At 54.7% G+C, this 26,779-nt stretch overlaps 1 protein-coding gene across 1 annotated transcript in view; it reads right to left on the bottom strand.

Moving 5' to 3' along the window:
• The window catches only part of WNT7A (Wnt family member 7A), a 69,164-nt gene that overhangs the window by 36,508 nt on the left and 5,877 nt on the right, over nt 1–26,779 (bottom strand). The window contains exon 3 of the mRNA XM_081246819.1: nt 9,770–10,041. Coding sequence (XP_081102945.1) covers nt 9,770–10,041 — 272 coding nt within the window. The remainder of the gene's footprint in view (nt 1–9,769; nt 10,042–26,779) is intronic.

A 26,779-nucleotide genomic window follows, 5' to 3' on the forward strand; every position in this document is an offset into this window, starting at 1 on the left:
AAAAATCAATTTTAAGGGGCTTCCCTGGTGGTCCAGTGGTTAAGACTCTGCACTTCCACTGCAGGGGGCGTGGGTTCAATCCCTGGTGAGGAAAGTTCTGCATGCTATGAGGTGCGGCCAAAGAAAAAAAGAAAAAATCAAAAAATCAAATTTGCAAACTAAAAAAATCAATTTAAAAAAGAAACAAACCTTAGTTAGTTGATTTAAAAGTAATTAATTTTAAAAAACAAAAGACTTAAATGTAAAATGTAAAGCTACAAAGCTTTTAGAAAAAAACACAGGGCAAAATCTTCAGGACCTAGGGCTCAGCAAACAGTTCTTAGCACAAAATCACTATCCGTAAAAGGAAGAACTGATAAATTGGACCTTATCAAAGTTTAAAACTTTTGCTCTGCAAAAGAGCCTATGAAGAGGAGGAAAAGACAAGTTATAAATTGGGAGGAAAAAACTGCAAACCATGTGTCTGACAGAAGACTAGGATCCAGAACATACAAAGGAATCTCAAAACTCAACTGTAAAAACCTAATCTAATTAGAAAATGGGCATAAGACACGAACAGACATTCCACTGAAGAGGATGGACAGACAGCAAGTACGCACGTGGAAGGACAGCCCACATCACTAGCTGTTAGGGCAACGGTCATTAAAACCACAGTGAGATATCGCACACACCTCTCAGAATGGCAAAACCAAAACACAGTGACGACCGTCAATGCTGGAGAGGATGCAGCAAAACAGGATCCCTTGCACATTGCTGGTGGTAATGTAAGATGGTACAGCCACTCTGGAAAAGTTTAGCCCTTTCTTCCAAAGCTAAACATACAACTACCGTACGATCCAGCAGTTACACTCTTGGGCATCTACCCCAGAGAAATGGAACCCTGCGTTCACACCAAAACCTGTCCCAAACCGTTCACAGCAGCCTATTTGTCATAGCCCCAAACTGGAAACAACCCAGGCGGCCTTTAACAGATGAACGGTTCCATACTGTGAAACACCACTCGGCAATAAAAAGGAACAAACTATTCATAAATGCAACAAGTTGAATGAATCTTGAGGGGCTTACGCTGAGTGAAAAAAGCCAATCCCAAGAGATTACACACTGTACCATTCCATTTATATAACAATCTTGAAATGATAAAACTGTAGAAATGGAGAACAGATTAGTGGCTGCCAGGGATTAGGAGGGGATAAAGGAGGGAGGGAAGTAGATCTGGCTCCAAAAGGGTAGCACAGGAATCCTCACGGTGGAATGTTCTGTGTCGTGATTATACTGATATCAATAGCCGGTTGGGATACTATATAATTTTATGAGCTGTTGGGGAAAACCGGGCCAAGGGCACATACGATCTTTCTGAATTCTTGCAGCTGCACACGAGCTGACAATATCTCAACGTGAAAATTTGAATTTAAAAGTGCAAGAAACCCATTTAAGTTTTAATTTGAGATAAATAATGAATAAAGTTTTGCTATAAGTATGTTCCACACAATATTTGGGACATACTTGTACTAAAAAATGTTTGTTAGCTCAAATTTACCTGGGAGTCCTGTTTTTATCTGGCAACCCTACTCCTGGGAAATTGCCCCAGGTAAGAGGAGACACCTGTCATGTCATTCATTCACTCAACAAATATTTCTTGAACACTTACTATGTGCCAGGCACTGTTCTAGGCACAGGGGATACAGCTGTAAACTCAGGCCACCCCTCCCCTCGTGGTGCTGACATTGTAGTGGGAGGAGAGAGGGAATAAAGACGTAAAGAACTGTGCAAATAAAATCATTTCATATGGTGTTAAGTGTTATAGAGAAAATAAAGCAAGACAGGGTACAGACAGAGCCGAGGTGGAGAAAGGGGAGGAAAGTCAGAAAGTGAGAGAGGGCTTCCCCAAGAGGGTGACCTCTGAGCAGAGACCTGAAGGAACAGCAGGAACTAGTTATGCAAACATCTGAGGGAAGGGCCTTCCAGACAGGGGAAACAGCATGTGCAAAGGCCCTGAGGCAGGAACAAGCTTGGCGGACTCCAGGAGCGTGTGGCTGGAGACATAGTTGGTGTCCAGTGGTCCTAAGAACCCTGTATTCCCTACCCCAACATGTCAGAACTAGAAGACCCTTCTGAGACATGAGGTCCCAGCATGGGAGAAACTGAGGCCCTGGAGGGCCGGGATCTGCCCAAGGCCACCCCTGGTCCAAGTCCCTCAAGTTCCAGATGGAAGCCTTTGCATCTGGGAAGGGAAGAACCCACATCTGCACCAGATCTGGAGCAGGAAGGGAGGGTATGGCGGCCTGCGGAGGCCTCCTCACAGCCCGGCCTGGTCAGCTGGCTTCAGGCCAGGCAGGGCCTGGCTCCTCGGGCCCTCAACGTGCCACCACTGACCATTCTATCCGGTCAAATATGCAAGTGGCCCTCGGGACAGCAGAGGAGAGCATAGCTGAGCAAGCCTTATCGGGGCCCCGCCCCAGCTGCCAGAGGCCAGGTCCCTGGTGTCCCCTGACTCACAGGCCTGCCTGCAGCCAGGGCAGGGTGGGAATCCAGCTCCCAGGAGCACCCAGACCAGACAGGGCAGGGCAGGAAGGGACAAGACCAGCACCCTCCTCGAGCACAGGCTGGGCAGGGACTGGGAGGTGACTCTCGTTTGGGTGGAATTCCATCCCCCTGAGCTCACCTCCCTTGGAGCACATTCCAGCAGGGGCCAGCCCCGTCCCAGCTGGGCCCCCATCCCCAGGGCTGCCTCTCTTGGGCTCAGTCACCACACTCCCAGGAAGGGGCTGTGGAGGCCCCCTCCCTCCCGGGGCCCCCCAGAGCTCCCAGCACACTTTGCCCTCAGTGGCTGGCAAGGCCTCGATGGCGCCCCCGGCCCGGTGCAGTAGCATCACCGAGGCGCGGAGAGCCCGGCCCCCCGGCCCCGCAGTTCAGCTTCCAGAGCCAGGATGCAGCAGAAGCTGGCTCTGAGCTCAGTGCTCAGGGATGCATCCACAAGGACCCACCTCCCTGTCTGCTCTTCTGTGTCCCATGGCCCTCCTGCCCCAGTGCCCATTTCCTCAGGGCTGTGCCCGGCTCTGGGCTTTCCCACTAGAATCTTCCTGCTGGCCAATCCTGCCAAATGCCAGGGCTTTGGCAACTGCCTCGCGTTGGTGGCTGCCAGGGAGTGGCTCCAACCAAGACCTCTCTCCAGGCACCAGTGGCCCCTGGGCATCCCCATGTGATGCCCACAGGCTCTCCCACTCACATGCCCAAGAGCACCCTAATAATCATCTCCCCTCAAGTCCAGACTCCACATGCCGCAGTGCCTGGCCCCAGTGAGGTGGAGCGCCCACCCATCCACCCCAAGTGCAACCCAAGGCGGGTCCTGCCTCTTCTGCTCCAAAACAGCTGTCCCTCCCGTCTACCTGTGGTCCCTGCTGGGTTGGGGCACCAGCTGCCACCCTGCCCCCTTCACTCTGTTCTCCGCTTTGTCCCAGGCAGGGCCAGAAACCTGAACACGGCACTCCTCCTGCAAAGTCTCCTCAGGAACTGCCAGCCTAAGGGGGAAGCCTGCTCCTGGACCTGGCAGGCAAGGCCCTGCACTTGACCCCAGCCGCCTCTGCAGTCTCATCACCCATCATCCCCTCTCCCCAGATACACGCAGTCCGCCCCCACCTGACCATGCTTTTTCAGGACTTCATGCTTTTATAGATGCCGTTACTTCTCCGTGAACTGCCCTCCCTCCCACCTGCCTTGTCCACCTGGTGGACTCCTACTTATCCTTCAAAGCCCTACTAAAGGGTCCCTTCTTCTTGCCCCAGAAGTGTCCACACTCCTCCGAGAAGAAACCGTTCCCTCCTCTGAGCTCTTATGCACCTTCTGTGTTGCATTTCTCCTGCGGTGTTTAGCCCTGAATCATCATTTTTGCTCCTCTTAACCGCCTCTGTCACCAGACAGAGCACCTTGACGGCAAGAAGCGCGGTGAGTTCATATCCTCACTGCCCCAAAGGTGGGAAAGAAATGATTCAAAGCCACAAAGATTCCACCATCCAAAGATTTCAACCCGGGGCTTCCCTGGTGGCACAGTGGTTAAGAATCCGCCTGCCAATGCAGGGGACACGGGTTCGAGCCCTGGTCCAGGAAGATCCCACATGCCACGGAGCAACTAAGCCCGTGCGCCGCAACTACTGAACCTGCACTCTAGAGCCCGCGAGCCACAACTACTGAGCCCGCGTGCTGCAACTACTGAAGCCCACGCGTCTAGAGCCTGTGCTCCACAACAAGAGAAGCCACCGCAATGAAAAGCCCGCACACCGCAACGAAGAGTAGCCCCCGCTCGCCACAACTAGAGAAAGCCCGTGCGCAGCAACCAAGACCCAATGCAGCCAAAAATAAATAAAATTTAAAAAAAAAAACAAAGATTTCAAACAGCAATTTAAAGTTTTCTTATTGGCTCCTTCGGACTACCACCAACTGCGAGCTATACTTTCAACCATTAATAAGAAATACAATTCAAAGTTACTCCAGTGCAAATTTCTTGTGAATCATTTTTTGTTTGTTTTTTTAAATTGCAGTGTAATTACTCAAGTTAATCTAAAAAAAATGATTTCATTAAAATGTAGCTATACTTAAAAAAAAAAACAAAGATTTCAACCCACCGCTTCTGACGCCTCTCTCCCTCCCAACCAAAGATCCTGATTCCAAGCCCCCCGTGTGAGGGTGTCAACCTAACATTCTACAGTCCCAACCTGAACCGTCTGTGATTTCAATGCCAAAATCTATGGCCCTAAAATTCCAATAGAGAGAGACTCTGATTCAAAAATCACGTCCCCATAGGACCTGTTGGCGTCCCCCATTCCTGTCTTCTACCGTGACCCCTCTGATTCAACCCTGCAGACCACACAATTGTACAAGACAGTGGGGGGCAGGCAGAGCACAGACACCCCCAGCCCTGCAGCCACATCTGCAGGTGAAACCCTGGCTCTGCCTGGGCCGGACCCAAACCGGAGACCTGTGAGGGCAGGTGCCCCCCGCGGCATTATTCCTCTTGATCTGCCAGCTGAGTCGGGGACACCCTGCCACCCCAAGGGCCACCCGGAGGACAAGCCCTGAGTCTCCGCTCACTCAGCGGGCCACCACCTTGGCTCTGGGACACACACCCCTTCCCCCCCTCCCCCTCCCCCTTTTCTCTGGAACCAGCTGCCAACAAGCCCCAGAGCCTGTGGTCAGGTTGAGTCTTGTCTTCTCACAGCAGGAGGAGGGAGCCGGTGATAAACACATCTGTGATACTTCCCAAGTCGCTCAGCCAGGAGCGGCTGCGGGCTGGCCCTTCTCCTCCTGCCGGTTCCAGCTCCACTGTGCATGGGGCCCACGGAAGCCTGTTGTGGGCAGAGTTTCTGGAATGGGGTCCCGTGCCTTTGAATAAATGGCAGGCTGCAGGATCCTGGAGGTCTCCAGTGTGTGCCCTCGCCTGGCCCTGACTGGCACCTGGGATCCAGAACAAATCAAGGATCATAGTGCCATGTGACAGATGAGGAAACTGAGCCCCCCAGAGGGGATGGAACCCAGAGATGATACACACTGAGCCTTACCTTCCCCAGGCTAGGCGGCTGCCCTGCTCCTGGCCGCTCGGATCTGTGTCTGGGCCCTTGGGGTGCCCCATGTCTGGGAGTGAGGGGCTAGGCTGCGAGACCACCTTCCTGCTGTGCCCTGGCCGAGGGGTGTGGCCACTGCCCTGCATAGCTGAGGGCCAGTTGGGATCCTTTCTGGGCCTCTGTTTGCACCCCCAAATCACAAAGGGCCTAGACTGGTGGTTAATCAGGCCTTTCCTGTGTCCACTGGGGAGTCCCAAATTCTACCTCTTGGCTCTGGAAAACATATAGTGCCTGGCTGAACTGCCCTTCCAGGAGGTGACCCTCAAGCGTCCTCCTGAACCAGAGTGGAGCTAGGCAGCAGGGGATGGTGGGAGTGCAGGGGGCACCCTGAGCTGGGAAAACCATTCCTGCTCCGAAGTGTCAAGTGAGGCCCAAACTGCGCACCCCTCCAAGGATGCCCACACCCCGTTCCTGACCCCGCCCAAGGCCTCACTCTGCTGCCCTGGAGTCAGTCTCTGTGACTTCTGACCCCCTGCTCCAGAACCATCAGTGGCTCCCCAGTGACCGTAGGGGACTCAACCATTCACTCCGTACGTACACAGAGCACCTCTATACACCAGGCCCTGGGGTGCAGCTGTGAATGTGATGCATGAGGTCTCTGTCCTTATCAAGCTTATGATCTGGGGAGGGGAGAAGGCCTCGGAACAAGGCACTGCCCGGGGAAAGGCTAGGAAGGGGTTGAGAGGGAAGCCTCTCTGAAGAGGGGATATCGGAGCTGGAACTCAAGCAGTAAGGACAGGGCAGCCCTGAGGGGAAAACCCACGGCTCTCACTCCCTGGCCTGGAAGGTGACCTTGCAGCCCTCTGGCTGCAGCCACCGCTTCAGGGACTCACAGACCAGCCAGTCTGGGTCCCTGAACTGGCCCCAAGCCCCTCCCCTGGGCCTTTGGCCACTACCTGGGTTGCCTCCACCTCTCTTCTCTGCCGAGCCAAACCTCACTCATTTTCTGGGGCCCACCTACTCCAAAAAGGCCCCTGAGGTTGACCTTACAACGTATGACGGTCCCATCATCTGCATCACCCAAGAGCTGCCCAGAACAGCAAGCACAGCCCTCATGCCTGCTGGAGCTGGTGGCTCAGGAAACCCTCTCCCATGTGGAGAGAAGGGAACCCTCCTACACTGTTGGTGGGAACGTAAATCGGTACAGCCACTAGGGAGAACAGTATGGAGGTTCCTTAAAAAAAAAAATATATATATATATATAGAACTACCAGGGCTTCCTTGGTGGCGCAGTTGTTGAGGATCCGCCTGCCAATGCAGGGGACACAGGTTCGAGCCCTGGTCCAGGAAGATCCCACATGCCGCGGAGCAACGAAGCCCGTGCACCACAACTAATGAGCCTGCGCTCTAGAGCCCGCGAGCCACAACTACTGAGCCTGAGGGCCACAACTACTGAAGCCCAGATACCTAGAGCCCATGTTCCACAACAAGAGAAGCCACCACGGTGAGAAGCCCATGCACTGCAACGAAGAGTAGCCCCTGCTCGCCGCAACGAAGACCCAACACAGCCAAAAATAAAATAAAATAGAATAAAATAAAATAAAATAAAATAAATAAATAAATAGAACTACCATGACCCAGCAATGCCACTCCTGGGCACATACCCGGAGAAAACCATAATTCAAAAAGACACATGCATCCCAGTGTTCACTGCAGCACTATTTACAATAGCCAGGACGTGGAAGCAACCTAAATGTCCATCAAGAGAGGAATGGATAAAGAAGATGCAGTACATATATACAATGGAATATTACTCAGCCATAAAAAGGAATGAAATTGGGTCATCTGCAGAGACGTGGATGGACCTAGAGACCGTCATACAGAGTGAAGTAAGTCAGAAAGAGAAAAACAAATATCGTACAATATCGCTTATATGTGGAATCTAGAAAAATGGTACAGATGAACTTATTCGCAAAGCAGAAATAGACACACAGATGTAGAGAACAAATGTATGGACACCAAGGGGGGAAGGGGGGTGGGATGAACTGGGAGATTAGGATTGACATATATACACTACTATGTATAAAATAGATAACTCATGAGAACCTGCTGTATAGCACAGGGAACTCTACTCAGTGCTCTGAGGTGACCTAAATGGGAAGGAAATCCAAACAAGAAACCCTCTCCCGCCTGATGTGCATGGGACCCTCCTGCCCCCAGCTAAGCGCTCTCTCCCTTCATTCTCACTGTGGCTGGACCAGGTAGCCACACAGGAGGAATCGGGGGGAGAGCGAAGCCACTTGTCCCTCTCCTGTCCACTCCCAGGGATGGGAGCTTCAAGGTCAGGAGGGGCCCCATGACCTATGACCTCAGCCCTAGGAAGTGACCTGACCATAGAAATCGAGAGGAATGAAGAGCTGAGAACCCTGGAGGAATGTGCCACCCTGAGCAGGAGCTCCCGGCGCAGGGCAGGGCCGGCAGGGCCTTGCAGTCTACCCCGGCCATCATCCTAGGACAGACCAGGTGAGCAGCCTGCTGTGTGACTCACTGTGGCCACCTGGGAGGCTCTGACACAGCGGATGTGGCCGGAGACTGCAGAGGAGGGAGGGAGGGAGGGAGGGAATCCCAAGGCAGGAGGAAGGGCTGCTGGTGCCTCCCGTTCGTCTGTACACGGGTGGGCAAGCCACCCCGCAACACCACTCACCAGACAGCTCCCTCCCTCGGTCTGGGGTCACACCCACCCAGTGCTGAGGACCAGCTGTGTGCCAGCCCTGGGGAAGGGCTCTCCTGCCTTCTCCCCACGAGGACACTCCTGCCAGCTCTGCTTTCTTCCTGGGAAGAAGCGAGAGACAGAGCTCGGATCTGAACCCAGGCAGCCCAGCGCCAGCCCGCACTGTGCAAAGGACACCACCCCGAGAACCAGACGCCAGCCTTCACATCCTGGCTTTGCTCCCGATTAGCACGTGACAATCCCTCTGTGCCTCCATCTCTTCACCTGCAAAATGGGATAATGAGGCTACCGTTCACAGGGACGCTGTGAGGACTGAGTGAGAAGACTGGTGGCCCACGGACATGTTCTAGCAAAACCAAGTCAGCTGGCACCCAAATGGGCAGCTTGAGGTCCACCCTCAGCCAGCACGTGTGTGTTTGAGCTCCTATAGTAGTCTTCTTTCTTTTTCCCTTTTTCTACATTTTTTAAGAGTCACTGGTGACTACCAGTTTTAAATGCCAACGCCTAAAAAAAGAAGTGCTTGTGCATGAAAATCTGGGTCTAAAACCAGAGGATGAGGCCACCCTGGGCTGGCATTCCTGCATAGCCTCCACGGGCTGGAGCCAAGCTGGGGGTCCCAGGGACGGGGTCTGCGTTCCTTGGTCTCTACAGCCCTGGGCACGGTTTCCCCCATTGTCATCACCGCTGCTCCTGCCTGGCCCCCCACAGTGGTGCCCACACACACCCTGCCACTGCAGTGGTCTGTCCTCCACCCCGGCGGCATGGAGCCCTCCCTCCCTGTCTGGCCTGGCCCATCAGAGCCCCTCCTTGCCCAGTACCTCCGGGGCCTGCGGGTCCTCACACAGGCAGGACCCACCCTCCTGGGACAGCCCCACCCCACAGGCCCTCACTGTACTCTGCCGGCAAACCTGTCTGCTCCCTTGCCTCAGGGGATGGGGTGTCCATCCCCTTTGTAAGCCAGCCACCTCCATTGGAAACATCCTGGGACAGCCGGGACTCTCTTCTAAGCTGAGCCCAGAATCTAGGAGGATCTGAGGAGGCAGTGAAGAGGGAATGGTCCCCTCCATTATTTTGAGCTCCAGATCTTGGTTAAGGTGACCAAGGATACATCACCAACCCCGGCATCTGCCCTACAGCAATGACTCCTACTGAGCTCACCTCAACTCCTCCCCACAGTCAGAGTTTTGTACAGCTGACTCTGTGGGCCCGAGGATGACAGTTCACATCCGACTCTCGTTCCATCTTGCTCAGTTACATCCAGTGTTTAAACAGAGATTCGATTATTCAACCTTGTCGGTCACTGACAAGCGTCATGCCACACAGAAATCTTGACCATCAGCAAATCGACCACAGATGCAAGCAGAATGAGGCTACGGACAGAGCCCTGTGGCCCATCGCCAGAGACCCAACACCAGTTGTTATGAATAAGCCATTTTGCAGCATCTCTGCAAGAGCCGCCCGGCTCCCCTCCCTAGCTGCCTACCTTTCGGCCTGCCTCGTTATTGTGTAAGTTCATGAGAGTCCGGGCATTCTGCTTGATCTCCCGGGCATCCACAAAGACCTTGGCGAAGCCGATGCCGTAGCGGATGTCGGCAGAGCAGCCACCCCACTTCCAGCCCTCGTCCCGGTGGTACTGGCCTTGCTTCTCCTTGTCGCAGCCGCAGTCGCTCAGGTTGCCCTGGGTGCAGGCAGCAGTGATGGCGTGGGCCACACCGGCTGCGATGATGGCGTAGGTGAAGGCGGCCTCCCGGCTCCCTGCGGGGACAAGAGTGGAAAGGCTGGGCTCAGGTCCAGAGTGTCCTGGGATGGGAAGGGAGGCTGAGCTCACTGTCGGGGCCCCACAGAGATTGACTGAGCGCCCGTTCCTCACTCCGAGAAAGCTCCGTCCCAGGCACCCCCATCACGCACATTCCCGTTCAATCCCCAGTCACTGAACGCCCCTGGGGAGTCGACGGGGCAGCGGAGGAGAAAGGCTGGAGGCCAGAAGAGGGACGACTCTGTGGATGACCACCCACTCCCCCCAGGCTGATGTGGCCATGGCCGCTGCACACACGCACAGCACTCGTGGCATCTGGTGATAAACTGTAAAGCAGCACTCTGACCACCACAGTGTACCCAGGCTCTGGAGCCAGAGGCCTAGGCTGAAACCCCAGAACATCGGTCTGTAGCCCTGTCACCTTCAGCCACCGCCACCCCCTCCCTGTGTCTCAGTCTCATTGCTGGAAAGTGGGGACACAGCAATAGTCCCTTTCTCACGGGCACGATAAGAGAGTAGAGTTTGTCCACGTGAAGCTCTCAGCGCCCTGCCTGGCTCATGGCACCTGCCTGACACAAGAGCTCCTGGGCTCGTGGCCTTGCTATCGGTGCTGTGTCACCTGCTGTTTAGAGGTGTGGACTCCCGTGGCCCCCTCACTCAACTGTGAGCATCTCCAGAGAAGGCTGGGACCTTCATCCTCAGGACTCTGACTGACACAGGGGACAAGGGCTGGGGGAGGGGAGAGGGACTGCTCGCGGGCAGGCAGGAGGGACAGGACAGCAAAGGGTCAGTTGGGGGCCAGGGGAGCTGCTGAGGTGTCACTTCCCCGCAGGGCTTCCCAGCTACATGGAAGTGGAGACGGCCCTGCTGGGGGGCTGGGAGCCACAGGTTAAGAATTTACAAGGGCGATGCTGGGCTGTTGAGTGGGGTGGAAGGGTCCTGAGTAGCTGGGGTGCACGAGTGGGGGGCAGTCACTTAGGCCTGGTGCAGATACGCCCTGCCACCCAGCCTCCCGGCCTCCCTGGGTCCCAGAGCAGCACCTCCTGCCGGGATGGAGATGAACCCAGACCCCGTGCCTAGTGTGGGCGCTCAGCGCTTTCGCTCTTGGAGCCAGGGTGGGTGGGGGTCAGGGAAGCACCCTGGAGGAAGAGGCCCCGGGGATGGAGAAGTGTCTCAGGACGCCGTCACCTCGACTCAGGTGGACCTTCTCACCCGTCCCTCCTTCACTTCACAGCCCCTCACCCAGGCTGCTAGGAGGCCAGCAACCTCCACACTGACCCCCGGCCACCGCTTCCCCACCCTGCAGACACGTAGACCTGTCCACCTGCTGGACCGATGGCTTCACTGTGCCGACACCTGGCCCTGACATTCCACGGCGGCCCTGTTAATACAGGGGTGCTGGAGCCCATATGCCCGGATTCAACCCCAGCTCTGCCACTGACTGACCGTGACTTGGACCAGTTCCTCCTCCGCCTGAGCCTCAGTCTCCAGGCACCAGCTCACACTACTGAGAATCAAACCCATGAGAAAAGTATACACTGGAGGAACCAGGCGACAGTGAGATTAGACCCTCACAGACATCAGAGAAAGAACCATCAGATGCAGAGTATACAGAGAATAAGATGGGGGGAGGAAATCTCTGTTCCACCACCTTCTAGCTGTGTGACCTTGGGTGAGTCACCTAACTGCTCTGTGCTCCAGTTCCTCCTCTACAAAATAGGATGACAACCACTCACTTTAATTAGGGAGGTCGAGAGAACTAGAAGGAATTAACAAAGGTAAAGCATTTAGCAAAGGGCCAAGCATGAGACAGTGACCTCAAATATTAGATTTATTACGATTTCTATTGACGATGGTAATAACGGTCCCTTATAAGAAGGCTGTGAGGTAAGGAGTAGGAGTTTTCGTTTGTTGAAGAAACTGAGGCCAAGAGAAAAGTCTGGTTCACCCAGGCCACCCAACTGGTGGGCAGCAGCGCTGAGCTGCAGTCGTGGCCTCTGGACACCCTGTTCAGACCAAGAACTTTCTCCGGGGAGCAAATGACTGCAAAGTGCAGCGGCCTCACTGGACGCCTCCGGCAGCTAAAGGGAAACTGTATCCCCTTTATCAGACTCAGAACAGAGCGGCAAATTGAGGAAGGGTCGGAGCCTGGCCCGCCACCTGAGACTTGCCCTTCCCCCAGGCTCTTCCCTGGGGGGTGGGGCTGGGGACAAGTGTGTGGGGTTCTACCACGCAGCAGGTGGAGGTCCCAGGTATCTGTGAGCCCTCTGAGCAGCGCATGCAATGCAGGTGGCTTCTGCTCCTGCCCGGGATCCCCCAGCACATCCCAAGGTGGGTGGGAGCAGGGCGGCTGCACCCTGCACACACACAACTCCCCTGAGTCCAAGGTGCACTCCTAGACCAGAGTGAAGTCCATCATGGGCCACGGCCTTCCCTCCCCACCAAGCTGGCCCTCACCTCCGCACCCACGGCCCCCGAGAAACAGAGGGACCGTTATTCTTAGCTTCTGAGCTCCCCGGGACCCAGGTTCTGGCTCTTGCAGTCCAATGCTTCCAGATGCTAAAGGGTCACTGCTGACTCCTGCCATTGACCTTGACCTGGGCCTTGCCCACCAGTGTTACACTAGGACTGCCCAGTCCCCATACTTCCCCCTCCTCACTGACCACCAGGAAAGCTGCCCTGGGCAGTGGGCTGGACGTGTAACTAATGTCAGGCCTGTCAACCTGTCTAAGCCTCTGTTGCTTCCTCCATGAAGTGGGCTTAACAGCATCACGGGCTGGTGAGTGGACTGAATCACAGTGCCTGGCGTGGGGTACGTGTTCCGTAAACACTAGCCACTGCTGCTGTGATTACGATTACCACCGAGTCCGTTTTGCCTCGTTGAGCTCCATGATGCACTGAAGGACACGATAGCCTCACACAGAGGCCAGTGTGGGGGGCTGACCCAGCCTCTGGCTGCCCAGCCAGACTTGGGGGGTCCCGAGGGAGCAGGGCCCATGTCTGTCTGTCTCCCGCTGTTTACAGCCCCCACGATAGTGTGTGACGGATGAATGAATGAGCAGACCTCACGGCCAACCCCACCCCGCCAGAAGCTGGGTGACCCTGGGCAAGTCACTGGGCCTCTCTGATCCTCCATGTCTGTATCTGTGAATCTCACCCAGCTGGCACCCAGCGGGTGGGGGTCCCAGGTATCTGTGAGCCCTGGGACCAGTGCATGAATAAACGGTAGTGAGTATTATAATAATTACAATGGATGGAATTACAGGCCCCCTGAGAGGTACAGAGGGAAACTCCCCCGCTTCAGCTTTCTCCACGGCCCTCCTGCCATTTTAGACTTGTTTGTCGTCTGTTCCTCACACCACAGCCACCACTCCTGCTGCCCCTACAGCATAATGTCCTTGAAGGCAGCGCTTTGTCATGTGCCCTTCGTGTCCCCAGGGCCTGACATGTAGGAGGTGCTCAGTACATATCTGTTAGATGAATAGATGGATGGATAGATAAATGAGTGAATGAATGAATGAATGCTCCAAGCAGTGGCCAAAAACCAGGTGAGCTTCATTTAGTGCTTATTACTGGCCAGGCTCCGCGCTAGGCGCTTTGGGAAAGTGTTGTGGTCACCTATTTATAGGGAAACCAGCTGACTGAGGTTCAGAGAGGCTCTGACCAGGCAGGTGCGGAGCAGCGACGGGCCCCACCCGTTCGGCATGGCCTCCCCCAGGGCGTCAGGACAGAGTCTGCCCACGGCCTGAGGTTTCGGGGCTTTTCGGTGCAGGGAGAGGGCGAAGGAAAGTAACCTTTGTTAAGCACCTGCCATGTGCCAGACCCACCCCTGCGGGTGATCCCCAACAGCCCCGTTCGGTGGCCACCATTCTCCACAGTGTTACCGATGAGGAAACCAGGGTTCTGAGAAGTAAACTGATTCACTGAGGCCGCCAAGCCAGAAACCAGCCAGAACTGGGCTTCCAGGCCCAAGCTGGCAGCGTCCTCCCTCAACCCCTGGTCCAACCACCCTTCCAGCTCCTCGCTGCGTGGCAAAGCCCATGGCTGAGAGAGATTCCTTTGCCTTAAGGCAGCAACCCTGATCAAAATGCCTTGATTTCTGCCATTCGACTGTTACCGGTTAAAACATCAATAAATAATTTATAGGACGCATTCAAATGGGATGGCCTCCTGAGAACAGGGTTTGATGGCAGAAAGAAGGTAGGCGAGCAGCCCAGAATCTGACCACCGCAGATTCCTTGCATGAGAGGCTACCTCAACCTCCATCCATCCATGCCTCCTTCGCCCACCCCAGGTAAGCAGCAGTTCCTCATTGTATCTGTGGGCAACTGAGGCTCGAGGAGGGGACTTACAGAGACAGAGCCAGGATGCAAACCTAGGGGTCACAGGCCTCCAACCACTGCGGAGGACACCCCCGACCCTGACCATGCTCGGAGCTCCCGGGACAACCTCACTCTCAGCCTGGGGAAGCCCCTCCAGTTGGGCAATTTCCCGAAGCTGTCTATTTGTCTCTTACTGGCTGTCTGCAAGGGCGATTCTAAGGTGTGTCTTATTGCTGCAGAAACAGAATGAGGTGATGGTCCCAATGGCACACGGTTCATAAGAAGAAAAGCAAAGTCATAAAATGCTAACTACTTGCCAGTCTCTTTCCTAAGCACTCAATACAGATCAATTCGCTTCATTCTGGCAACAACACTATGAGGTGTGGGGCATTTTTATCTCCATTTTACAGATGTGGAAACTGAGGCCTAGAGAGGCGTGTACTCTGACCAGGATTCAACCCTGGTCAGCCTGGCTCCACAGTCTGACCCTCTCTCCTGCCTTAAGGGTACGACACCCACCCCAGTCCTACTGACTCCTGGCCCAGGCTCTTCCCCGACTCTTCCACGTGGGGCCAGTAAGCAGCGGACGCTGGGCTTGGCTTACTGCCCATCACTGACCCTTGCCCCTCCAAGAACCGACCTAGCCCCCTGCTGCCTTGACCACCCACCTCTCCCTCCTGTGCACGAGCAGAGGAAGAACCTCCATCACACCTTGCCTCTCCTCGGCCCCCCTGACCGAGCCACGTGCCCTGTTCCTTCACTCAACAGATATTGCTTGAGCACCTACTATGTGCCAGGCACTGTGCTGGGGGCTGGGGAAACTGAGAGGAGGGATTCAGACCTGGCCTTGGCTTCTGAGAGGACAGAGAGCAAGATCATACCACTCACTCAGCAGCAGCCGAGGACTCTGCAGACGCAGGACAGGGCGGTGACGGGAGCAGGGACCACCTGGGGTGGGGACTTTTGAGCCGGGAGGAGCCAGCCATGAGGCTCTCTGAGGGGAGAGGGGGCTCCCGGCTGACGGGCAGTCCCCGCGGTGGCCCTGACCCGGCCTGGGCAGTGGCGGGAGCAGGTGAGCCCACGGGGGTTGGGAGGAAGTGAGGCTGTTGGGGCAGAGGCAGGTCCTGCCAGCCCTACCATCCTGCCCCGGCACAGGGCCCTCTGTGCCCGGAACCAGAGAAAAGTCTCCCAGAGCCACAGCCATAAGGCCCGTGGGTTCATCCTGGAACAAGAGGTTCACAGAGGCCGGGAAACTTGCCCAGGCTCATCAGTGACTCAGCAGCGAGACCTGGGGGGTTAGGACCAGGGTCTCCTGGCTCCCAGCGTGGAGTCCTGCCCTCACCTCCACCACGGCTTCTTTCACTCTCAATCCACCTGCATCTCCAGGTAACTTTCCATGCAGAAGCTCAGGCGGCCTCAGCTCAGAACTTGGGTAAGATGCAGCCTATTAGTCCCTCCACCCTGCTTCTTACTCAGGGCGGGGTGACCCTGAGCAAGGATGCTGGCTCCCCGGCCTCAGCTTCCCCACCTGTGAAATGGGATCCACCAGGAGGACACTGCCAAGCTGCCCTGAAGACGAAACGAAACCTCTGTGTACAGAGAGGCCCCGTTCCCCAGAAGGTGCTTAATAAAGACCGTTGTTATCACTGAGATGAACCCGGGGAGCCCGGCTGACGCCCTCCCCGCATTCCAGCTCCATAACGACCCCGGCGGGTACAGAGGAAATAAACTGATGTCCAAGCCTGCCTGAAAGATTCCATTCCACCGCCCTGTGCAGCCACTGCAAATGGTTTGCACCGGAATATTATCTGGGTGTATTTACAGTATCTTACTGGAAACCACAAAGTGCATTGTATTTTTTTCTATTTTGCTATTTAAAGCCAACGGGTCAGAGGGTGAGCAATCTGCAGTGACACCAGCTGAAATATATGATGATTTGGAAAATACACAGACGGAAAAAGGTTGCCTCTGCCAGCCCCATGGCATGACACTCACAGCCCTTCTGGGCTCAGAACACCACATCTGGCTGTCTTGGAGCACAGGAGCTGGGGGGCCTCTGGATGAAGACACAGAAGAACGGGGGCACGTGTCTGGGAGGGGCCTGGCTGACGGAACAGGCCCACAGAGACGACTCTGGTCTCCCAGCCCCACCCTCCTCTCCCACCTCCGTTCTAGCCAAGCATCTCTTCCCAGCAAGGAAGGCCAGAGCGCACCACTGCCACCCGCCAAGGGTCAACAACCAACTTACAGAAGATTATTCAAATACCTGAGTTTTTTTTTAATACTTGTACAGAGGAGTAAATAGGACCAGGCGTGTATTAAAATGTAAGTCAAAGGAGCCATAGGATGGACTGATATCATGTAAACTCTATCTTTTTCTGATTTAATAAAAAAAATTTTTTTTACAAAAAAAAATGCTCACGGCATTCCTTCCTTCCTCCAAGCCGTCCTGCCTCCAAGCCTTTCCACACGCTGCTCCCGCAGTCGGCAAATGCCCTTCCTCTCCCACGGGCTTGGTGAGAGGCCATGTAGCTCAGTGGTTTCAGAGCAGGGCCCTGGGGGACCAGTCAAGCTGGGTTGACATCCTGGCTCCACTTCCCCGGGGGGAAGGACCAGGGGTGAGTTGACGGACCTCTCAAGGCCTCGGCTTCCTCCTTTGTAAAATGGGAATAATAAAGCACCTGCCTCCTAAAGTCATTAGGAAGATGAAACAAGCCAAGGCACCAGCCACCAAGCCAAGACCACACGTGGAAGGGATCAGTACGCAGCAGCTCTTACTAGGCATGGCGTTGGTTAACTGTCTCCATCAAGACGCAGCTCGGGGTCCCCTCTCCGAGGGCCTCCCTGACATCCCCTCCTCGGCTTTTGACTCAGCACCGTCGCCATCCTTACTCTGTGTTGAATTGCAAGATCAGTCTCTCCCCACAAGGTTGTGAGGACCCAGATTATTCATGTGCGAAGCCTCGACAGTTGAATGAATGAATGACTGTGCATGTAAAGGTGTGGGAGTGTGTGAGTGTGTGTCTGTCGACCATAAGAAAGCTGGCAAGAGAACGTTCTAACAAAAGACTCATCTCAAAGAATCGTGTCAGGAGAGCTAAAACCCAGGATGAACTGAGGCTTGCAAAAAAAAAAAAAATGCACGCGAGACAAAAAGTCCTTTGTTAGCTGCGTTCTAAGCAAGAATAGGGAAAGAATAGGTCTTTTGCTCTGGCAAGATGGCGCATTGTTAAGAAATGGCAGAGAGAAAGTGGAGCTGGCCTGCCCCTTGCTTCTGTCTCTCTCACCGGAAAGGTCTTCAAATCATCCCTCCAAGCAGTCATCAGCTCACCAGACATGTGCTCCATCCACCCACCCCGCCCGAGACGGGTGAAAAGACGGAGCCACTGTGCGAGGCATACAGATTCTCAGACCTGGGATCCTGGGCCCAGCCGGTCACCCGAGGGAGAGGGGCGAGCTGCTGAAGTGACCACCCGGGAGGAGAAGCGGTGAAACGGGGCAGGAGCAGAAGCCCAGAAAGGCATCCAAGTTCCCCGGTTGGTAGACAGAGGAGGGTGGCCCCTAGGGCCTGAATCCTAGGTCATCTGTGCCCTTCCCTGGAAAAATTCCACAGGGGAGTACCAAACAGGAGGTCGTGAGTATTTGAAAAAGAATGCAGCCGTCCCCAGGAGCGCACATCAGGAAATCACCATTTCTTTGTTGATAATAATGCTGGCCTCATAGCAAATTTCTATATGTGCTAAGAATTTGATCATCTTCCCACATCCTGTCTCTCCCCGGAGACAAGGGAGAGAGATTCTTCGGACAGCTCCCCTCCCAGGCAAACCCTGTGGGATGGGTTTATCTCCACTGCTCTCTCCAGCCTCTTTCTGCCCTCCCTGCCCCCCAGCCTGGAGCCAGTGCCCGGATCACTCTGGATCCCCGGCTCTGGCTGGGTCACACCTGCAAGCCTGCTGCGGCTGCCCATCCCCACCACACCCTTCCTCTCCTGGGCTGTGGCGGCCCATTTTAGGTGACCCTGCAGGCAGCCTTCCATGTTCCAGTCCAGTGCCACCCGGCCGGTGCCCTCTGCTCTTCTACCAGACCCCTCAGAGCACATGCAGCCCCGACTCTGCTGTCTATCCCCAATAGACGGTGAGAGCGCCGAGGGCAGACCCTTTGGCTGATTCATCAGCCTTTTACCACACTGAAGATTCTAGTAAACATCTGTGGGACCAATGAATGAATGGGTGGACATACTGTGGGTGGCAGGGGGGTGTCCCATGAGCACTTAACTTACATGAATTCAACCAAATGCACCCAGGGAAAAGTAAATTTAACATACTGTATGTGTGGGAATGTAAGTCGGTACAGCCTTTATGGGAAAAGAATATGGAGAGTTCTCAAAAAATTAAAAATAGAACTAGCATACAGCAATTCTACTTCTGGGTAGTTAGCCAAAGAAAATGAAAATGCTAACTCAAAAATATATTTGCATCCTCATGTTCACCACAGCAGTATTCACAATAGCCAGGACATGGAAACAACCTGAGCCCATCGACAGATGAATGGAGAAAGAAGATGTGATACACACACACACACACACACACACACACGCATATGCGTATATATATATATGTATATACATACAATGGAATATTATTCACCCATAAAAAAGGAAATCCTGTCATTTGTGACAACATGGATGGACCTTGAGGGCATTACGCTAAGTGAGATAAGCCAGACACAGAAAGACAAATACTGTATGATCTCATGTATATGTGGAATCTTAAAAAAAATTGAACTAAAAAAAATAGTGTATGAATACTTTGGATAGGGTGCATCTTCATTCTATATATTTGGTGCATTACTGTATATACATTATACACACACGTGAATGTTTTCCTGTATTTGTACAGAAAACCAGGTATTCTGAATTTTGGGGCTGATTTCAGGGACTTTACAGAGTGATGCTGACTCGTATAGATCTCATCGTCCACGTCCATATCAGATACTGGAACGTGCCTCCGCTGTGCCCTTGTGGAAGGATGTCGGACTTGGGGGTGGGTGAATACACTTTTGGTGAATTCCTGGTTAGTCCAAAAGCCACAGTACAAGCATGGCCAATCTGTGAGGGTCTCCAGAGCAGTGTTTCCTGGTGTGGGTGCCTTGGAAGAGCAGCTCCACCAGATGGCCAGTGAGTCTGAGGTCAGAGGAACGTGGACCTCCAGGGAAGCCTCCTCAAGCTGTTCTCTTGTCTGCAGGACTTTTCAGAGCCTTTAATACACTGGCTCTCTCTCAAGCAGGGAGTATAGCATGCTGAGTTCCCAAATTTAACATCCAGGGAGCCCTCCTTTTTACCCCAGAGCAGCGGGTGGGGGTGGGGAGGGGCAGACACCAGTCCGCTGAACAGACTGGGGAACAGGTCCTCTTGAGTCACCCCATGGAGGGGGGATCTCCCCTAGGCCTTGACCTAGTCAACATTTGATCCCATTTGAAGCCAATGCAAATGTGGGAGGAGAGCTAACAGAACGCTGGCCTAACATGGATCGAAATGATCACATGCAGGAATGAATGATCAGTCTTGTATTTTGGGTCAGAAATGAAAAGCATTCACTCAACAAAGAGAATACAGTGCTTCCCATGTCTGTGGTGCACCCAGACCTGGGGCCAGAAGACTAAGAAGACCCTGGAGGGCTCAGAGCAGCTGGGCGTGTAGGGTAGAGAGGAGCTGGCCTGCCAGGGGGGCGAGCATCTCTCCATGTGTTTCCTGAGCATCTGCTGTGTGCCAGGCCATGGGCCAGGTGCTGGGGGTCACAGAGAGAAGACGACTGACAGGTCCGGGCTCCATGGACTTCCCCACAGCCAGGGACCGATGGCAGACACACACAGCCTTGCAAAAGTATGCAAAGTCACTTCTGGAAGTGTAAGTGCTATAAAGACAACAGCACAGCATGACCTACGGGGGAGGCTGTCTCGGCCAGATGGTCAAAGGAGGCCTCCTGGAGGAGGTGGCATCTGGGTGGAGGCCTGCATAATGCTGGGGTGTGCAGGTTACCCACCATCACTCAGCAGCTTCTCTCTGTGGGCATTCTGCTCTGACCTCGGCTCCAGAAGGAGCTAGGGCGGGGGTCTGCACCAGTACCCGGGGGTGCACCACATCCACTGAGCCCTTCTGGCTGGAGAGACACAGGTATAACATAGCTGTGATTTATGGAGCACGTCCTGGGTGCCTCGTGGGGTGTAAGTAATCTCAGCTGCCCACACCTGCAAGATGGGTATATTATCATTGCCGTTTGGTCCTGGTCCACAGCCAGGCAATGGGGAAGCTGGGAAGAGAACCGGCAGGTAACTGCAGGGTTGAACTGTTATTCTGGGTGGCACAAATGAGCAAATAAATGGAGAATGTGCCCTGGAGTAGTAAGTGATGAGGAGAAAAACATGGAAGGTGAAGGGTAGCTGGAGAATGGATGGTCTACACTACACAGGCGGTCCTGGTGAGCGGCTGCCATGTGAGCCGAGGGTGGAAGGACGGGAGAGCGTCCAGGCAGAGAGACCAGCTGGGCCAAAGGCCCTGAGGTGGGAAGGACTTAGTCACGTGTGAGGGTGGGAAGAGGGTGGCAGAGCTGGGGTGGAGAGGGGGTTGGGATGCGGGTCATGGAGGTCAGCAAAGCACCAGGGGACCTGTTGGCATTTTATTCTCAGAGCGAGAGGAAGGGTTTTACACAGGGAGACACCGTGGTCACAGCGACCGTGGGGAGACTCTTTGCTGGGTGCCACGTGGTTGGGGGGGTACATTAGGGGGCTGATGGAGTTGGGTGACAACTCCCTGAAGATGGAGATTTGAACCACGGGGTGATGGGGGAGGTGGTGAGACGTGGACAGACAGGCGGATACACTTTGTAGAATCAACAGGACGAGCTCAGGTTAGAAATGGGACCAATAGCTTCTCCCCTTTGTACTCCATATCTTCCTGTCCTGCTGCACCAGGAATAAAATCTGGAGCATCCCCAGGTCCTTGAGTTCCTCTGCATAGGGGGCAGGCGCGCGGGCCTCCTGGAAGGGTGACGGGACATCCTCTTAGGGCCCTAAGCCACCAGGTGCCGGGGTCCTGCGTCCTGTGAACGCTGCCACCACCTGACAAGGTGGGCTGCGGGACTCGGATGCCGGCGCTCGCGTGGCGGCCTCAGGGCCCACCAACAAAACGGGGTTGTCCGACACGCGGCGGCCCCAAGAATCTCACGTCTGGCACGACCACACAAACAAGAACCCCTCCAGCAGCAGGGAACTCGCCGGCCATCTCAGTCTTGCCACAGAACACCCAGGTGACTTGGTCAGCCTCCACGTGGCGCTGAGCTGAGCTGTAGGTGGACATGCCTCCTTTCGGGGATGGAGAAGACTCACGAGGTGATGGATGAGGAAGGGCTGCCTCTGCTCCTGGCCCTCACCCACCGATCCTCCACGAAAAGATGAAAGACAGGGGTGTGAAGCCCCATGTGACCCACCCTCCCTGGGGTCCTGCCTGATGCAGCCCTCACTCTTTTACGTGTGACACGACCGCACACAACCGGATGGAAAAACGGGCAACAAGCACGAACAGGCAACTCACAGAAGAGTCAACCTGCACGGCCAGTAAACATAGGAAGGGATTTCAACCACACGACTTCTCCGGGAAATGTAAATCAAGAGGACAGTGACAAAGAATTTTACACCCATCCCCCAGGCAAAAATGAAGACATCTGGGCAATCCCGTGTGTTAGCGAGGCCGTAGGTCAACACTGCCGGCTGGAGGAGTGGCACGTGGCACGGTCACTGCAGAAATCAGGGCCATCCTCATACCCTGCGACCAGCAATTCCATTCCTCAGCATATACCCCAGAGAAGCACACACGTGGGCCCCCGGAGACACGCACAGGGAGGCCCACGGTGGCACTGTGACAGCAGGTGCTCAGAGACAACCCAGACGCCCCTCAACCAAGGCATGGGTGCACAGATGGGGTCTATTCACCACAGCTGAAATGAATCAACAACAGCTAAGAGGAACAACACAGGTGAGCTTTGTTAGTAGCGAGAGGAAAGAAGTAAATTCCAGAAGACTGCCTATAGGGTGATGCCTTTCCTCTGTAAAATTAAACACAACTCCCACTAAATAATGTACTTCTGGGGAACAGATCAGCAGGATAAATTAGACATCAAGATTCAGGATAGAGAAAGTGTGACTTGGCAGGCGGAAGCAGGAGTTGCCTGAGGGATGTTCACAGGGGTGCAAGCTACCGGTCCTTGTTCTAATTGTCAAGCTGGTGGTGGATTCAAGGGGGAGTTCCTTGTTTTATTTAAGAAAAGGAAAAACCTGGAGGGGGGTGAACGCCTTCTTGGGTCCCCGAGGGCCACACTGAGCCTGGTTAGCCGTTGGTAAAGTTGTCGTGGGGTCACATAAGCCCTGGCATTTAAGACCCCCGAGAGCCGGGCTGTCACCTTACCTGAGGCTGCAGACCCCCGCTCCCCGTCCCCTTAGCAATCACACGTCGTCTTTGCCCTGATGTTCCCTCTGCCTGGGATCCCATCCACTGACCCATGAAATTCTTCCCACCCTTCAAGACCCAGACCAAGGCCATCTCCACTGGTCCAATCTGCGCTTTCCACCTGGGAATCTCACCTCCGAGCACCCACCACACCCCATATGCTTTTCCCTAAAGTGCAGACCATGCTGCTCTCTGGCTGCTTGTTATGGGCTGAATTGTGTCCCCTCCCCCAGAATTCATATGCCCAGCCCTAACCCTCACTACGTCAGAATGTGTCTGTATTTGGAGGTATGACCTTTAAAGAGGTGATTGAGTTAAAATGAGGCCATTCGGGTGAGCCCTCTTCCAACCTGACTGGCGCCGTTAGAAGAGGAGATGAGGACACACAGAGACATCAGGGCACGTGCACAGAGGAAAGACCAAATGCAGACACAGGAAGAAGGCGACCCTCTACACACCAAGCATAGGGGCCTCAGAAGAAGCCAACCCTGCCAGCACCTTGATCTTGGACTTCAGCTCCCAGGACTGTGTGTGGAAGTCGCCCCACCTGAGGTCAGTCCTCATTCCGGCCGCCCGAGCTGCCTGAAAGCCCCACAAATAGTCCCCCTCCCTGGGAGCTGGTGCAGGTGTGGCTCCCAGGCCTGGACAACAACAGCCCTATTGTCAGTGGTCCCGGTGATGGTTTGGGATGGACACACGCCCAGAAGTCAGGCCCCAGATCCAATCAGAGTGAGCTCCAGGGCTCTTGCAGGCGCTGCCACAGAAAGGTCAGCCTCTTTCCTGCAGGACCTGAGCCTGGAGGTTGACCCCCCTGACAGACACCTTTCTGCCCCAGAAGGAGCTGATGCCAGCTCACGTCCCAGGGCTCCCCCAAGTCGGCACCCCGACCTTCAGTTCCCGAGGATGCACAATTCCCCTTCCCGCCTGAGGCAGCTTGAATTGGGTTTCGGTTTCTAGCATCCACGAGGGCCTTGCGTGGTCCTGCCCTGGGGCCCTCTCCTCAGATCTAAACAGTAAAATCCAGAACACTCAGGAGGGGAGACAGAAACATAGGCAGAGCGGGGACCAGACTGGGTGTGAGGAGGCAGAGAAGGGTGAGCCTTTGGGTCTCAGCACGGGATGCAGAACCCGTGAAGGGCTGCTGCCCGCCCCCCAATGTCAATCTCCTCCTTCCTGCTCCGTCACAGACCCTTAGCTTATCTTACAGCCGCTCGGAATAAAAATAAAAATAAAAAAAGACTACATTTCCCAGCTTCCCTTGCAGCTAGGTGTGTCAATGTGACTAGGTCCTGGCCAATGGGAAGTAGGCAGAGGTGTGGGGTGGAGCTTCTGGGAAGTCTCTGCAAAGGCCAGCGATGTGTCCTGCGTCCAGAGTGTGGACTTGATGGCCAGAGTGCCCAAAGACTACACTCCTGATCCCTCACCCCTACAAGGCTGCCCCAGTTGGCTGGTCATTCCCAGAAAGAGGCAATCCCATGAGGGCAGAGCAGTGTTGAAGAGCCTGGAAAGCATAAATCTGAGGCTTGCTTCTTGCTGTCCTGGAGCAGGATGCCTGTTTACACATGAGGAAGCCAAGGCTCAGAGGGCAAGTGACTCCTCAGACTCGCAGGGATCTCATCTTGACCTCCCCTTCCTCTGCTCCCACTGCCACCACCTGAGAAGCCCAGACCAGGGTGACTCCTTCCTAACCAGCCTCCAGATTTTCAGTCTCTCTCTATCCTGGCAGCTCACGGCCAAAGCGGGTCTCCACTGCTACCACTTGGCCACCTCCTGCCTGGAAGACTGGACCAGACTCCTCACTCCCACACTTGCCCCTCCACTCACCAGAGGAAAATCCAAACCCCGGACTTGACCTGACAGGTGCCACAATGTCTGCCTCCTGGCTCCTTCTCTGACCTCTGAGTCTCTCTGTACCCCAGCCACACCGGCCTCCGTGCTGTTTGTCAAACCACCAAGCACATTCCTGCCTCAGGGCCTTTGCACCTGCCGTCCCCTTTGTCTTCCCTCAGACACCTCCCTCACAAATCCAGAGGCCTTCCCTGACCACAGAGGCTGAAAGGGCAGCCTCCAGCCACAGAGAGCACTCAAGAAATTTTTGCTGAACGCATGAGTGAGTGAATGAATGAATTCTGTACCCACTCTTTAGTGACTCTTCCAGAATTCCCATTAGATTGAATCATATAATGTTGCTATTTTTGTGGGCCTAAAACCACTGACTTGTGGCAATTTCATATGGTGCAACCTTACTGTGGCAGTCATGCCCCTGCTCAAAGTTCCCCGATATCTCCTACCACCTAGAAATCGAAACTGCGAGCCCTGACCCCACACACCTCCAGGCTCTGGCTCCCACTCCCTTCCAGGTCCCGCAGGCCTGCTGCTCTAGCATGCAATCCCAGGGGTTTTCTTGGCGCCTCTGTTTGCTTAAATCCCCTGAGGCTATCCTACCCAAGTCCTCCTCTCAAAGAATGCTCCTTGCCCCAGGCCTCTGCTCCTGCTCAGTGTATACTGGTATTATAAACTGGTGGGGGCTTCCTTGGTGGCGCAGTGGTTAAGAATCCACCTGCCAATGCAGGGGACACAGGTTCGAGCCCTGGTCTGGGAAGATTCCACGTGCCGTGGAGCAGCTAAGCCCGAGCGCCACAACTACTGAGCCTGCTCTCTAGAGCCCACGAGCCACAACTACTGAGCCTACGAGCCACAACTACTGAGCCCACGAGCCACAACTACTGAAGCCCGCGTGCCTAGAGCCCGTGCTCTGCAACAAGAGAAGCCACGACAACGAGAAGCCCATGCACTGAAACGACAAGTAGCCCCCACTCGCCGCAACTAGAGAAAGCCCATGCACAGTAACAAAGTCCCAACGCAGCCAAAAATAAATAAATTAAAATAAAAAAAATTTTTTTAATAAATAAATAAATAAACAAACTGGTGGTGCATACTGGCGGTATTCCCCCGCCTCAGGGTGCAACGGATCCCTCAGTCCTACAACTCTGGGCAGCTGGGGGCTTCTGGACAGCTGGGACTCCTTCATCCCAGGGCTCCCTGCACTGGAGCCCTCCTGTTGCACCCTGGCAGGCGTTATTACAATGCCACCAACGGGCTAGCTACTCCAAGACTGCGAGTGATACTGGGATCAGCCCAGTCCTAGGAGACCTTGCCACTCACTTTTTGCTGACCTTGGGCAAGTCCCCCTGAGCCTCAGTTTCCCCATATGTAACATCTCATATGTCAACAAAGACACAGCTCAAAATAATGCCAGAGCCCAGGCCTGGGTCCCAGAAACAGGGGGCATGGGTGTGAGCAGGAGAAGGCAGGAAAACCACAGCGATCACAAGGGAAGGTGCGCAGGATGGTGGGAGATGGGAGGAATGCGTGAAGCCGAGGCCCCCAAGCAGGACCCAATGCCGTGTGCTTGGGAAACAGGATGAGGCTGGGTGGGCAAGGGGAACAGGAAGATGGGAGCGGATGACAACAGAGGCAGCGGCGGACCAGTGAGCAGCTGGGATTTCATTCTGAGGGAAGGGGGAGCCTCCCAAGGAGGTTAAGCGGGGAAACGACAGGATCTGATTTCCATTTACAAAGGACAACCCTGCCCACAGGAGGGTTTGCAGGATGGCCGGGGGCAGACGGAGGCTGGGAGGTGCCACCTGCGTGACCCGAGGGGGAGCGAGTGAGGGCATGGAGCAGTGGCCAGACTTGGGGTGGATCTTTTCAACATGAACTGGATTTGCTGATGTCCGGGCTGAAGGAGACAGAGAACCCAGGGGTGCCCTGTGAGCAGTCGAGCAGGCTGGGTGAACCACTGCAGCCGAGGGACCTGAGGCTGACCCAACTTTCAGGGAAGTTCACTGCTCGATTCAGCAGTGAAGCTGCAGGGTTCCCGGCCCCCCAGTCCAGACGCACACAAGCGAGAAG

This window comes from Mesoplodon bidens (assembly GCF_964165515.1).
Source record: "Mesoplodon bidens genome assembly, chromosome: 10".
NCBI classification, from domain to species: Eukaryota; Metazoa; Chordata; class Mammalia; order Artiodactyla; family Ziphiidae; genus Mesoplodon; species Mesoplodon bidens.